Genomic DNA, 15,298 nt, shown 5'->3' on the forward strand with positions numbered 1-15,298 from the left:
TGAGTTCATCCGCTTCAGCCCTGCCCACTCTGGCTGGTCACCGTCTAGGGACAGACTCGTCTCTCCACTGGACTGTAGGCGCCGGAAGGGCAGGGCCGGGGCCGCCGGGGTCACTGATGGGTCCCGGCACCAGGCAGCAGGACAGGCACGGGGCAAGGGCTCAAGGAACGTATGTGACACACGGGAACGTATGCAGATCCTCGTTATCTACATATCCGCAGCTCCACTCATTCATCGACAAATGTTCACCGGGGCACCTACCGTCCGCCGAGCTGTGTTGAATGAACCCACCCGGGCTGCAGAGACGAGAAGAGAAACCAGACAAGTGCCTCCTCTCAGGAAGCTTGCTGGCCAGGGGGGGGCGGGGGACATAACATGCCCTGCACTGTGCTAACCCCTTCACGCTGATTAGCTTCATTTTATCCTCACAAGTTTACTCAGGGAGGCGCTGTAAATGTTCCCATTTTACGGATGGGCAAACCGAGGCTAAGGACGTTCAGGTCACACAGGGCGCAAAACGGACCCACCGGAAATAGAACCAGGGTCTTTCTAACATCCGGCTTTCTCCTCTACTCATTCCGGCCCGTGAAGAAGGACCAAACGTAACCCGGGCCGCCTGGATCGGCCCGGCCCGGCCGAGGGGATCTGCCTTCCACGAGGCGGCATGCAGAGAGGCCAACGCCGATGGTGGTTTCAGGCCCCGGGTCGGGTTTGGAAGAGCCAATGTCCTCGGCTGGGACGAGGAGCCCCTGGGGTCCTTCGCCCTCTCTCTCCACCCGAGCTCTGCCCACCGGGGCTCCCGGCGGACCGCCACTCCCTTCCCCTGAGTCCCGGTCACCACTGCATTCTCAGGGCCGTGGCTCCTCGTTATACCGATGAGGAAGTGACCGTCTGGGGAAGGAAACGGGCTGGCCCATGACCAGGACTGATTATGATTCATGGGGAAAACCCTTCCCTCCCGAGCTCAACCTCTTTGTACGCAAAGGGCATCGCACTCTGAAGACTGGCTGGCAGGGCCAGCCGGTGGCCCCGGGGGTCGAACCGCCCGTAGGGGTGCAGGCCCCTTCCTGAACCCGGGGGCCCGCGGGGAGCCCGGGAGTTTAGACCCGGGGATCTTCACCTGTGGTGCACGCGGGGATTCTATGGAAGACTTTGAGGAAAGCAGTCCACCGCTGGAGTAGACATTTCAAACGATTGGGCCAGTTCTGCCTCCTGGCACGGGGAAACTTTCCGGGGGCGGCGAAGACGTTCTCCAACTAGATTTGGGGACCGCCGCACCGGGTGAACTTGATGCTATAGAACATCGTACCCCTGGGGCGCCTGGCTGGCTCGGTCGGCGAAGGCGTCCGACTCCGGCTCGGGTCACGATCGCACCGTTGGGGGGTTCGAGCCCCGCGTCGGGCTTTGTGCCCACAGCTCTGGAGCCCGGGGCCTGCTTCGGATTCTGGGTCTCCCCCGCTCTCTGCCCCTCCCCCACTTGTTCTCTCTCTCTCTCTCTCTCTCTCAAAAAATGAACATTAAAAAATGTCTTTAATAAAATAAAATCATAAAAAAGGAAAGAAAAGTATGCCCCAGGGAAGCTGAGGAAGGGATGATGTTTAGGACAGACAGGAACCCTGAACAATACTGACCAAATATTTGAAGGAAACACTCCGGGGCGAGGGGTGGGTGGGTGGGGGAAGGGGGGCGTGACTGGCAGGAGCTGGGGGGTGGGCAGGGAGCCATCGCTCTCCCCTCTACTTTCGAGGAGTGCGTGGAATCTGGAGATGTTCCAGAATAAAAAGTTATTCAATTGTTTTTCCCTAACTCTAAATCCAAATCCGCGCCCCCCTCCCGTATTCCTGATGGATAAAATGCACCCGACTAGCCTATAATGGGTCATCTTGCATCCAAAATCTTACTCCCTATGTCCCCTGCTTCCCGTGTAACCACCTCTTTCCACTGCCCCCTCCCTCCCTCCCTCAGCTCCGGCCACACCAGCCTCCTCACTGTCCTCACCCTTACCAAAGACCTTCTTGCCTCAGGGCCTTTGCACCTGCCGTGCCAACAGCCAAAAGCGCCCTTCCCCCTATGTTCCTTCACAGACCCCACCACGTCCTCCAGCTCCCCGCTCACATGGCCCTCCCTGACCTCCCTGGTCACTCCCTACCCTCTTGCCCTACTTTATTTTTTTATAGCAGTTGTCTGTCCCTGACGTGATATGCCTTATCGGTTTTTCGATTAGCGTTCATCTCCCTCCAATGGGATGAAGCCCAACAAGGAAAGCGATGTTGCCCGTATCCCCAGCGCAGCCTGGCAGATAGTCGGTGCTCGATAAATATTTGTGAAATGATTGAAGGACGAGGAAAAACCCGGGTGAATGAGGTGAGAGGACAGAAGCGGGGGGTGGGTGTCCAGACAAAGGGCAAAGCCCGTGCTAAAGGGCTGAGGCTCCTCAGATCCACCCGCCGGCCCGCCCCTGCATGGTAGCCCCAGTGCTCTTCCCCGGGGGTGAGGACTTTAGGGGATCTGGGGTCCTTTCTCCCCAAGGACAGCCTCCCCCGGACCAAGCCCAGACCTTGCCAGGCGGGCACAGGAAACCACACCTTGAGGTCAGGTCCCTGAGTAAATATTGCAGCACTCTGGGCCTCCTCTCACCAGATAAGGGGAGGGAAGGGGGTCAGAAACCCGCTTTGGCCTCTCGCTGAGGGATTAGCTCCAGCCCCTCAGCTCCAAGGTCTCTGCCAGGGGAAGGAGAGGACAAGGGTCTTGCCACAAGGGGCCCAGGCTAGTTTCCATCTAACAAATACTGATTAGGTCCGCGGTGGGTGGGGTCTCCATGAAGGACAGGGCCCCGGGCCGGCTCCCTAGGGAACTTAGTGACGTGGCTGGTCAGATAAGAGGGCTTGGGGTGGGGGTGGGGGGTGGAAGTGAGCTGACAAGACCGGAGAACCTTGTCCCCAGCCTGCTGTGATAAGACGCACCCACTCCAGCCTCCTGAGCCAATGGCCCTGAGCCTCAGTTTCCCGGTCTGCAAAATGGATCCTCAGCGGGGAGGGAGGGGGCTGCGGGACAAGGTAACGGGTAAGGCCAATGCCGTCAACCTGAATAAGAGCCTCTCTGTAAAACGTACCCACGGTCTGGCCGTTTCTCCCCTCCCGGGTGTCTGCTTTGGTGCCATCCGGCAGGAAGGATGGGAGCCACGTACACAGGGCAAAATGCCCGGGTACCTTTTACTCATAGCTCATCTCGGTTCAGAGAAGTTAGCGGCCCGTGGCCACCGTACGGGACACAGCTGGACTACCGCAGTCACCTCCTCAGCCCCTCCCAGCCCCGCCGCCACCCCCTCCACGCCAGTCTGTTACCCGCACGCAGCCAGAAGTTTCTACAAACACCTAAGTGTCAAGCCCCCATCCGTTCTCTGCTCAAAGCCCTTCCATGGCTCCAGCGTCAGAGCAAAAGCCAAAATCCGCCGGCGGCCCGTGAGGCCTGCCAGATCCGCCCCTGTTCCTTCAGCGGCCCCCTCACTCTTCCTCACGCTCCTGCCTCAGGACCTTGGCACTGCTGTGCCCGCTGCCCGGAATGCTCTTCCCCTGGATTCAGCACGGCTCCCTTATTCAGTCTCTACTCCAGGGTCGCCTCCTACAACGTCTTCTCACTGCCCGACATAAGGCAGCGCCCAGGCCCCCTCCACTCCCTCCCCTGCTTTCTTTTTCCCCATGGCATTATCCCCACCTGATACAAAGCTCTGTGTGGTTGTGTTTATTCACCTACTGATTATCTCGCCAGACAGAAAGAAGGTCAGTTCTCCGAGGCAGGGACTTTTGTCTACTCGTGCCCATAACCTCCTGCCTAGCCCGGCGCCTAACACACAGTAGGTGCTCGAGAAACGTCAGCTCTCACTTGAACCGAGGATCCAGGCTCCTGTCCGGGAGCACCAGCGGAGGGGCGGGGAGGTGGGGAATGGGGCGGATCCGGAAAGGCAAGGACAGCAGACGCTGTGAGTGGTCGGGAGCCATGGCAGAGTCTGGACAAAAGCCTGGACCTGTTCCAGTACTTTCAGAGCCACAGCCTCCTCCTGCTCCTCAACCAGATAGCGAATCGCCAGACACCCAGGCCTCCCTGTCATCCGCCCCTGGTGTCTACTTCCACAAGCGCTCTGCGCCCCACCCTGTGCTGTCCGGCAATGGGGACACGGTGGTGACCACAACGACCCAGGTCCTGCCCTCCCAGGACTCACAGTCCAGATGGGGAGACAGGCCCACCCCCCGACTGTGAGCAGCCAGGGCGGTCAGGGTGCTCTTAACCACCCCCCCCCCCGAGAGTCCAGGAGGGCTTTCTGGAGGAGGAGGAGGAGTTGGGCAAGCAATGAAACAGAGCAGAGGGAAGCGGGGATGTGCTGGGCCGGGAGGACAGAAGGGAGGCGGAATAACCAGAGCACAGAGTTCCCGGGAGGAAGGGGTGTCCGAGAGGCCAGTCGAGCCGGCAGGGGCCAGGCCATGCAGGGCCCCACGGGCCAGGCCACAGAGCTGGGCTTTCTCCCGAGGGCGCCGGGGAGTAACGCAGGTTCTGAGCACCATGGAAGGAGGGAGGGCGAGACCAGGGCCAGAAACCTGGGAGGACGTGGGAGGGGGCAGCCAGACAAAGGGCAGGAGGGGTGCCTGGACCAGGGCAGAGGCCCCAGGGAGGGAGAGAAAGGCACACGTGGGAGAGAGATTTAAGAGGCAGGGGCCACAGGATGTGGCGTGCTGGTGGGGAAGCGTCGGGGACAGAGGCCTGGGTCTCTCTGTCCCAGTGACGGGTGGACAGTGTCACCAAACCCTTTGATAAGAGGACGAGGAGCAGAAGCAGGCCTGATGCCAAGGTCGGTCCGGGACAAGGTGAGCGAGCGGCGCCCAGGGACAGCTCGGGGGAGGCGTCCTGAATGACTCTGAGACGCGGTCCCAGGGCTCAGGGGAGAGGCCTGGGTCAGGACAGAGAAGGGTGAGGTGAGGCTGCAGGCGGGGGTGGGGGGGGGGTGGGGAGGGGGGGGACGGGGGAGAGAAGGCGCCAGCGCACCCACACCTCTCGCAACCCCTCCATCAGAGCCCCGCCCTGCAAGGGTAGCTCAGGACACGGTGCCCGAGGAGCAAACTGGGACAGCTGAGCCACAGGGACGGCCCCCTGCCCGGAGGCAGGCCACTGGGGCCCGAGAAGGGCCGGGGACCCAGAAGCCATCGAGGTATCAGTAATAACACATCTGTCGACAACACCCTTTCCCCAGATCCGCCCCCCTCCCGCCCCGCATCGCCAATGTCACCTTTCCAGAGATGACCTTCCCTGATCCCCTCCCCCACCCCCAACTGAAAAATCGCAAACCCCCCTTCCTGGCTTTATTTTTGCCCCAACCGCACTTATGTTCATCCGACACGGGACGGTTTGTATTGTATTTGTTTACCCCCCGAGGGGGCAGGGAATTTATCTACTTGTGCTTAGAACGGTGCCCGGCAGGCAGGAGATGCCCTTCCAATATTTGTTGAATCAATGAGTGGTTTCTTGGCCTTTTGCCCTGTGCTGGGCATCGTCGCAACCATTTCACGCCGGTTTACTCACTTAATCTTTACAACGGCCCTACCAGGTGGGGACTGTCATTGTTCCCATTTCACAGATGAGGAAACTGAGGCCCGGCGGGGCAGACTCTATAACTTGCTCAGGGTCGTGGAGGCTCAGGGTCCAGCGCCTGCCCTTTTAATAATGGTGACACCAGGGGCGCCTGGGTGGCGCAGTCGGTTAAGCGTCCGACTTCAGCCAGGTCACGATCTCGCGGTCCGTGAGTTCGAGCCCCGCGTCAGGCTCTGGGCTGATGGCTCGGAGCCTGGAGCCTGTTTCCGATTCTGTGTCTCCCTCTCTCTCTGCCCCTCCCCCATTCATGCTCTGTCTCTCTCTGTCCCAAAAATAAATAAAAAACGTTGAAAAAAACAATTTAATAATGGTGACACCAGCCAGACCTTGTGTTGGGGGCCCAGTTCCGCCAGGTGCTGGTTCAAGTCCCGACAGGGAGCGTCACGCTAATTGTGCTCAACAAAACTGAGGAGGGCCTACACCATCCCTGTTTCTTTTCTTCCTAATGTTTACTTATTTTTGAGAGAGACAGACAGAGCATGAGCAGGGGAGGGACGCAGAGAGAGGGAGACGCAGAATCCGAAGCAGGCTCCGGGCTCTGAGCTGAGAGCACGGAGCCCGACGCGGGGCTCGAACTCACCAACGGCGAGATCATGACCCGAGCCGAGGTCGGATGCTCGACCGACCGAGCCACCCAGGCGCCCACCAACTGTGTCTTGCAGAGCAGCTCATGGAGACTCGGCAAGGGACTGCCTCCGGCCCCACTTCGGGGAAGTGCAGAGCCAGGGTCAAAACAGGGCCCTCTGGCCCCAGAGGCTCCGCAGACACATCGGACAGACACGGGAAAGAAGGCCTCAGAAGGAAAGACAGAATGCGCGCTTCTCACCCTGTGCAGGAAGCCAGTCGGCAGCACGGCCCCAAAGAAAGCGGGGTGGCCGCCGAGCCTCCTTCCCTCGGGGTGGCTTTGGAGACAGGGCAGGGTTCGAACTCCCTCTCGCTGCAGGGACTTGGGCAAGTCAGAGCCCGTGCCTGGCGCCTCAGTTTCCCCATCTGCAAATGGGGGTTCTAACAGTGCCCACCTCACAGGAAGTCCCCTGAAAAGATACCGGAAGGTCACCCACAGCGCTGAGGCTGGAAAACGGCAGTCGCTGCTGATTGGCTTTATTCTTTGGTGACCCCCAAGTTCACCAGGGCCCGGGGTAAGAACTGCCCTAAAATCTTCCCCCGCCCTCCTCCTCCCTGGCGACCTGGTTCTCCTCCTGGTACCAAACCCGGGCCCGGGCCCTCGGCACAAGGAGGTTAGGCAGCGCCCCAGGAGGCCCGGCCGGGTCGTGACCCCTGGCCGGTGCCTGCCACACCCGCTCTGGTACCCAAACGGGGCCCCAGATCCTCGGTGACTCGATCCCTCCAAATTCAGGTGATCTCCCCCGGCTCCAAATCACCGAACCCTCCCAGGTCCCGCGCCAGACGGAGCCAGGTCCCAACCAGGAAGGGCCTCGGAGCATCGGGACGCCAACGCCGCCGTCTTCGAGTCCGGGTTGGGGGCGAAAGATGGCGCTGACGGGGTGCAGCTGGCTCTTCCTCAGCGGTGAGCGACAACGGTGCCCCCCACAACCGCAGGCCCCGGGGAGGGGGGGCCTCGGGGAAGGGCAGGGACCCCGATCCGGGAGAGGCAAGGTGTGAGCCAGAAGTCCAGCGTGCTGGATAGGGAGGGCCCGGTCTGCTCCTCCAAGAGGCCCCGGCCAGGGCCAGCCACCCAGAGAAGTCTGCAGGGTGGACCTCAGAGATTTTTCTAAGGTCGGGGTGTGAGGCTAAAGTGGGGGGGGGGGGTCACTGACCCACCCTCGCTCGCGTGGCAAACCCTGACTGAGCTATAAAAGCGTGGCCGGGGTGAGCCCTGACCCCCGGCTCTGCCTCTCCCTGAGGACGTGGCTTTGGGCAGTCACCTTCCCTTTCTCAGCCTCAGTTTCCTCATCTGTGAAATGGGCTAAACTCCCAGGGTCGTCCGAAGGTCACAATAAGCAGCGTTCACTAGCATTTACTCTAAATGTTTTCTGGGTGTTAACAGCCACCCTAGAAAGGAGGTCCGCTCAGGACCCCCCCTCTTCATAGGCGAGAAACCCGAGGCTCGGAGAGGGGAAGCCGCTGGCTGGGCTCAGCCTGCCAGTGGTGGCAGGGCTGAGTGCTAGACCCAGAGCCCTCACCCTTCGCCAGGATGTGTCAGCCTGGAAAGTACCAGAAACCGGGGCCAGGCGTGCAAGCACTTCTTCCCCAAGAACCCGCCACGGCAGCCCCTTCTGGGCAACCACACACACAATTCAAACCCAAGCAGCCCTGACCAGCTAGTCGGGTTTGGGGCTTATCTCCTGGGTTGGAGGGAAAAGGGTGGAGTCAATTCGTCCCGCCCCTACTTTCTGCTGCGATCAGCCTGCCGAGGCGGAGAAAGAGCACCGGACTGAGAGTCCGGGCCCAGGGCCTAGACGAGCCAGCCTGATTGTGCAAGCCGGGGTTTGGTGACTCTCACAGCAGGAAAACCCTCTGGGCCCCCAGGAAATCCAAAGTTCTTGCAGGCCGAGCGCGTGCTAGGAGCTTGTGCTCAAGGCTTTGGGCCAGACCCCAGGCAGAGCCCATCGAATTCAATCCTCAGTCCCACCGCAGGACTGAGACCCTACACCTGGCTCACACTGATTAGGCGCTTGTGGTATACCAGGGACACGCGTGCCAGGAGATCGCCACGTCTCCTCCTCCACTGAGTGGGGGCAGTGGCCACGGCGGCCTCACCCGCCCCCTCCGGCTCCTCTTCCTCAGCCGCCTTCCTGAGCGCGGGGGCCGAAATCTCTATCACCCCCGAGCCTGCCCAGCCAGCCGAGGGGGACAACGTCACACTGACCGTCCACGGGCTTTCGGGGGAAGTGCTTGCCTACAACTGGTACGCGGGGCCCACGCTCAGCCTGACGTACCTGGTGGCCAGCTACATCGTGAGCACGGGCGACGAGACCCCTGGCCCGGCCCACACGGGACGGGAGGCTGTGCGCCCCGACGGCGGCCTGGACATCCGGGGCGCCCTGCCCGGGCACTCGGGCACCTACATCCTGCAGACCCTCAACAGGCAGCTCCAGACGGACGTGGGCTACGGACACGTGCAGGTCTATGGTGAGACGCCCCGCCCCCCTCGGCCTCCCCTGTACCACGGCCAGCCTTCCCACGTGCGTCCCGGTCCCTCTGATAAAAATTAAAATGAAAATAAGTTAAAATGGAAAACCGTTAAAAAAAAAAAAAAAAGACAAAATAACATTAAAATGCTCGCCTCCTTCAGGATGGCTTCCAGGACTGCCGCCTGTCCCATTCTTTGCCCCTCTGGCTGGGGGTTACAGAGACGCCCCCAGGATCCACCCATGCCCCTTGCCTAGAGCGGGGGTGGCCGGGGGAGCAGGCAGTGCCCGGCCCCCTCCCCCTCTGTCTCTTGCCCCACAGAGATCCTGGCCCAGCCTGTGGTCACGGCCAACAACACGGCACTGGTCGAGCGCCGAGACACCCTGCGCCTGGCGTGCAGCAGCCCCAGCCCCGCTGAGGTCCGCTGGTTCTTCAACGGCGAAGCCCTGCCCATCGCCATCCGCCTCGGCCAGTCCCCCGACGGCCGGGTACTGACCCGGCATGGCGTCCGCAGAGAGGAGGCGGGAGCCTACCAGTGTGAGGTCTGGAACCCGGTCAGTGTCAGCCGCAGCGAGCCCGTCAACCTGACCGTGTACTGTGAGTCCTCCTGGCCCCGCTAGAGATGCCCTGCGCCCAAACCTCATAGATGGGGAAACCGAGGCCAGGAGAGGGTGCCCAAGGGCGCACACAGTGAGTCAGTAGGTGAGCTGGGGTGAGGCACCAAGGATCCCTTTCTAAGGGATGCACTTGACCCATGTCCTAAGGACTAAAAACCACCCTCGAAATGGACCAATCCTTCAGTTTGAAGCAATACACGCAGGGAAGAGACACAGGGCTGGTTGGTTGTGAAATGCAGGTGGGAAGTGAGTGGCGGGTGGGAGGGGAGACCAAAGAAGGAAACACAACCAAAGCATGGAGTCATTCCCAGGGGCAGCAGATATGCAGTGTGGAATCCGGGGGAAATAAATCACAGAGGTACGCAAGGGCCGCCGACGTAGAAACACTTAGAGCCTAGAATCCTACGACCAGAGAATTCTGGATTTAAGAAGCACTGAATTCTAGACTCTGAGAATCCTAGAAACTCTAGAAGCAGAGATTCTTAGAATCTTAGAATCTAATTCTAAAATCTTAGAGGCACCCAATCCTAGAATTTTAGAAACATAGACTTCTAGAATCTTAGAATCCTAGAACCTAGAAGCATTGACTAGAAACATTGACTCTTGGAGCCCTAGAATTCTAGACTCTTAGAATGGCTTATGAGAAACTGATAGACCGATAGTCTAGTCTAGTCGTCGTCGTCTTCTTCTTCTTCATCTTCTTCTTCTCTTTTTTTTAATGGAGCCATAGACTTCAAAAATATCTTGAAATTTTGTCTGGCCCAACATCCTCTTTCTACAGATGAGAAAACAGGTCCCCTGAAAGGGGAAAGTGATTCTCGAGATCCTAGAGCAAGTTAGAGATGTGTGTGGGATCCGAAAAAGCCAGAGCTTTCTCCCTCCGCTAGGCCCACACACTCCCAGAGGCCCAGCATGGTGGAGAAGAAGCCAGGGTGCCCATCTCTACTCCCCTGTCGCTCTACTGCCCCGTCTCTCTCCCTCCTGCCCCCCACAGATGGCCCAGAACGCGTGGCCATCCTCCAAGATTCCACCACCCGCACGGGCTGTACCATCAAACTGGACTTCAACACGTCCCTCACCCTGTGGTGCGTGTCCCAGTCCTGCCCAGAGCCCGAGTATGTGTGGGCCTTCAACGGGCGGGCCCTCAAGAACGGGCAAGACCACCTCAACATCACTAGCATGACGGCGGCCCAGGAGGGCACGTACACGTGTATTGCTAAGAACCCCAAGACCCTGCTTTCCGGATCCGCCTCGGTGGTGGTCAAGCTCTCCGGTGAGTCGCCCCCAGCCTGACCACCACCCCCTCCCCATGGAGGCCCAGTTGGACTATGAAGGTTTGGCCCCTCCACCAACAGTTACCGCACCATGTGCCCAGGAGATCACTGGAGAGTTAAGAGATTCCCAGCCCATTCTTTGGCCAAGTCACAGAGTGGCATATCGGGTGGACCCCCTCTTCATCCGGAGACGGTCCATGCCTTGTCGCCTGGAAAACAAACAACGAATCAGACTCTTCCTTGAGAGTCCTCAGTGTGTACCTGTCCACATCGGGCAGTGGCAGGGCGGGAAAACGTTCAGACGTCCCTTCCTGTGAGTGCCCCTGTTCTAAATTCAGCCGGTCACAGATGCTTTGGGGCTGACCCATTCTCTCCACACAGACAGGTGAACTTCTGTGCGGCCAACTGGGTTACCCAGTTATCTGGCCCACACACACACGCACACACACACACACACACACACACACACGGAAAGTCACAGCCGACTGATGGCAAGTGGAAAAACACAGCCAGGGAAGCATTGTCTTGCCTCTGTCCCTAAACAACCTGGGGGCTGGGGGTAATGCAGACACAGCTGGTGTTTTCAGAGCTATCAGGATCCTCAGGGGACACTTTCTCATCCCCTGGGGACGGTGGCTTTGAACACTGAGGCCTCCTTAATTCTGCCTTGGTTCCTTCCCAAGTGGCCACCATGCCCCCAGGGACGGTGGGAACAGTCCTTCCCTCCCTCCCTCCTCCCTCCCTCCTCCTAACAGGCTGGGTCTCATCCAAAGGGTGGATACTCTTTCACCCAAAGCAGAAATGGCATCCCCAAAGGTAAGTGTACCTCCTGCCCCGCCCCACCTGGGGCCTTGGTAGCTGGTCTTGGCCAGAGACAGGGAGATGTACCAGATGACCCCAGGTGCCGCCCCAAGCCCTGCCTGTGCAGGCCAAGATGGGGGGTGCCCAAGGGTGCAGGTATGTGCAGGGAGTGGGTACAGCACCCCCGAGGGCCTCCCGAACTGTCAGCAACCCCGTGGCAAGTGCCAGGGAGAGACAGAGGAAAGGGAGACTCTATCCTGATCCCCATCTGGGGGAGACTCTGATGTGATGGAGGAGACATGGTCTCTGCTCTTGGAGAGATGATCCTGGAATAGGGAAGCATGACTTCCTTATTCGAGGAGCTGCCAGTCAGAGAGAAGAGGCAATGTCTCACACTCCATGGACTTTAAGCAATGATGGAGGAGACATGACACCCGCCCTCAATGAGCTTCCAGTCAGATGGAGGAGTCAGTTCACACTTGGGGAGACTTTGTATTCTGATGGGAGAGATGTGGTCTTAAGGAGACATGGTCCTTTTTTTTTTTTTTTTTTTTTTGAGAATTCCTAGTCTGATGGGGGAGACATAGTTCCCACCTTTGGGTTACTCCCAATCTGATGGGGGAGTAAAGCCTCCCCCTACTTTCTAGGAATTTCCAGTCTGATGGGGTAGACATACCCCCATCCAGCTTCTGGGGTCCCCAGCCTGATTGGAGAGACCCAGCCCAATAATCTGGAATTTCGAATCTGATGGGAGAGACATGGCCTCCCACCCTCTGGAATCTTTCAATTTGATAAGAGACTATGGCCCCCACATCCTGAGGTCTCTTGGTTTGACAAAAGAGATACAACCTGGGGTACACAACTCCCAACTATCTGAGGCGGAGACAGGGCCCCCATGTTCTGAGAATTTCCAGTCTGATAGGGGAGACATGCCCCCCCCCCATATTCTAGAATTTCCAATCTGATAGGGGAGACATGGCCCCTATATTTTGGGAATTTCCAATCTGATGGAGGAGACATGGTTTGACTCTCTAGGGTCTTCTAGTTAAGCAGGAGAGATATCCCCCCGAGGGCTGGAAATTCTTAGTCTAATGCGGGAGAGACGGCCCCCACCCTTGGGGTCCCCCAATCTCCTGAGGGAAGACAGAGCTCCCTGGCAGGCATTGTCGGGACACAAAACCCACCTCCACGGCCACACAAGTCAGCTCCTTCCTCTGTCTCCTTCCCCGGGGCCCCCGCACGGGGCGGCACCAGTCGGTTGCGGGGGAGGCAGGGGCACAGGGGTGGGAGGGGGATGCCACGCCAGGTGCAGGCCCGGTGACCCAGCCCCCCCCCCCCCACTCTCTCTTCAGCCGCAGCGGTCGTCATGACGATTGTGCCCGTGCCCGCCAGGCCGATGGAGGGCCAGGATGTGACGCTGACCGTCCAGGGCTACCCCAAGGACCTGCTGGTCTACGCCTGGTACCGCGGGCCTGCCTCGGAGCCCGGCCGGCTGCTCAGCCAACTGCCGTCAGGCAACTGGATCGCAGGCCCCGCGCACACAGGCCGGGAGGTGGGCTTCGCAAACTGCTCACTGCTGGTGCAGAAGCTGAACCTCACGGATGCCGGCCGCTACACCCTCAAGACCGTCACGTTGCAGGGCAAGACCGAGACCCTGGAAGTGGAGCTGCAGGTGGCCCGTGAGTGTGTCAGAGGGGGCAGAGGGTGTATCTTTGCAGACAGACGCTCCCAAAGCGGGGCTTTGTCTCCTCCAGAGGGGGGAGGGAAGCACGGACGAAGGGTGGATCTGCGTCCCCAACAGACTGAAAGAAGGGGCTCCCTCTCCTCCCTCTGACTTGGGGATCTCCAAATGGAGTTTTTGGCCTCTTCTGTCAAACCGACAGCCTAGACTAGGGGTAGATAGGCCTCCTGCATCGAACTGAAGGCTACCAAAGGGGGATTCCACGCCTCCTCTCTCATATAAGAAGTACACCAGACTGAAGGTCTCAAGAAAGGAGGCACAGTCTGAGCGTAGGGCACCCTTTTTCCTGCAGGTGGGTAGACCTATTGCCTCCGCTACTTTATTGGGAAAGTGGGTTAATGATGGGAGTGTACCTCCCCCATCAGACTGGATGTATAGTACGAGGGTGGATCGTAACTCCCTCTTTAGACTGGGAGATCCTAGACAGTTGGCATCATGTCTCGGCCTTTGCATTAGGGTAAGAGTGAGGACAGAATTTCTACCATCAGAGGGGGACATTTTTCTCTCAAAGTGAAATAGGAAAAATCTCCTCCGTTAGGATAGAGGCTTCTAGGTGATGGGAATTTTGTCTCCTCCCTCAGACTGGGAATTCCCAGTGGTCAGGGGCCATGTCTCTTCCATCAGTCCGGGAATTCCCAGATGTTGAAGACCATGTCTTGCCCATCATAGTAGGGACTCCCAGAGTCAGGGACCATGTCTCCTCCATCAGACTGGGAGCTCCCAGAAACAGGGACCAGGTCTCCTCCATCAGACTGGAAGTTCTCGGAGTCAATGAACCATGTCTCCCACATCAGACTCGGAGCTCCCAGGGTTAAAGACCATGTCTCCTCCATCAGACTGGGAGCTCCCAGAAACAGGGACCAGGTCTCCTCCATCAGACTGGTAGTTCTCGGAGTCAATGAACCATGTCTCCCACATCAGACTGGGAGCTCCCAGAGTTAAAGACCATGTCTCCTCCATCAGACTGGGAGCTCCCAGAGTTAGGGACCATGTCTCCTCCATCAGACTGGGGGCTCCCAGAGCCAAGGACCATGTCTCCTCCATCAGACTGGGAGCTCCCAGAGGCAGGGACCATATCTCCTCCATCAGACTGGGAGCTCCCAGAGTCAGGGACCAGGACCATCCCCATCAGACTAGACATCCCCAGAGGTCCAAGAGGCCATGTCCCTGAGGCAGGTTTCATCCCATTAGACCAGGAGCTCTCAGACACTGGGAACTTGGTCATTCTCCAGTCTGGAGCCTCCTCTCCCCCATCAGACCAGGCATTTTTGGAAGCCCTGAGTCAGGGATGGCATCTCCCAGCTCAGATGTGAACTTTCTGGGGTCAGGAAATCAGTCACTGCCAGGCACCGCTTCCTTCATCAAACCCTGGTCCTGGGTCAGTGCTGGAGGTAGAATGCTCTTCGATGGCAGCAGGCCACCCCCCCCCCCAACCCATGAAGCCTCGGAAATCCTTTTCACCCTGTCTCTCTTCTCACAGTCAACCTCCCTCCCCTGCATGAGGACCAACTCCACCTTCCTGAACCTGAACCTGGCACAGGCTGAGCGTGGGGAGGGTGGGGCCGCGGGAGGCTGGTGGTGGGCAGGGGAGCAGGAGGGGTGGGGGCACCGGGAGCTCGTCCTCTACCTCCCTGACAGCCTCTTCCACCCTTCTGCCCCCTCCCCTCCTCAGCCCTGGAGTAGCAGCGCAGCTGTGGCTGTGGGGACCTCCGGAGAGAAGAGCTCTTCACACCGTCCTCCCCTTCTCCTCCTCCTGATTGGAGGACCACTTGTTCCCAGGGAGGATGCCGGACTGACCACGGTCGGCTGTTCTCCTGCTTCCGCGCTAGAGCTAGAACTGACCGGGCCCTACTTCTTCGCTGAGTTGTCGGACAGCCACAGAGGCCATAAATGTCCTGGTTAACACATGCATGTGTCAGCCTCTCCTTCTCTGACCGTCAACCCTGCCATCTCCTGGTGACCACACTTGCCTCCTTTCCTACCCGAGGTTATTCTCAGTGTGGGTGCACGTGTGCACAGGGATGCCTAATGGACAGTGCTGAGTCCCTCCTGCTCAGTGTCAAGGCCTCGGGCTCTTCCCACGTCTCCCCAGGTTATATCTGACGGTCCTGCTTCCCAATGGGCCAAAGACT

The 15,298-nt window shown here is 59.0% G+C and overlaps 1 protein-coding gene across 2 annotated transcripts; it reads left to right on the forward strand.

Annotated features, from left to right (window-relative positions):
* The first annotated feature begins 4,634 nt into the window (after window positions 1-4,634).
* CEACAM16 (CEA cell adhesion molecule 16, tectorial membrane component) lies at window positions 4,635-15,073 on the forward strand. 2 transcript variants are annotated; one of them, XM_053905462.1, is made up of 10 exons: window positions 4,635-4,859; window positions 5,065-5,200; window positions 6,303-6,779; window positions 6,998-7,168; window positions 8,389-8,733; window positions 9,055-9,330; window positions 10,345-10,623; window positions 12,778-13,104; window positions 14,647-14,722; window positions 14,839-15,073. In XM_053905462.1, exons 4-9 carry the CDS (start codon window positions 7,132-7,134, stop codon window positions 14,709-14,711), a joined length of 1,329 nt encoding a protein of 442 aa, XP_053761437.1. In that variant the 5' UTR covers window positions 4,635-4,859; window positions 5,065-5,200; window positions 6,303-6,779; window positions 6,998-7,131; the 3' UTR covers window positions 14,712-14,722; window positions 14,839-15,073. The 2 variants fall into 2 exon arrangements, with proteins under 2 accessions (XP_053761437.1, XP_053761438.1); XM_053905463.1 differs by lacking the exon at window positions 14,647-14,722 and having other exon boundaries at window positions 4,636-4,859; window positions 6,303-7,168.
* The last annotated feature ends 225 nt before the right edge of the window (window positions 15,074-15,298 follow it).

Source organism: Panthera pardus, unplaced genomic scaffold, assembly GCF_024362965.1.
Source record: "Panthera pardus isolate Hobbes unplaced genomic scaffold, ASM2436296v1 HiC_scaffold_18, whole genome shotgun sequence".
Classification (NCBI taxonomy): Eukaryota; Metazoa; Chordata; class Mammalia; order Carnivora; family Felidae; genus Panthera; species Panthera pardus.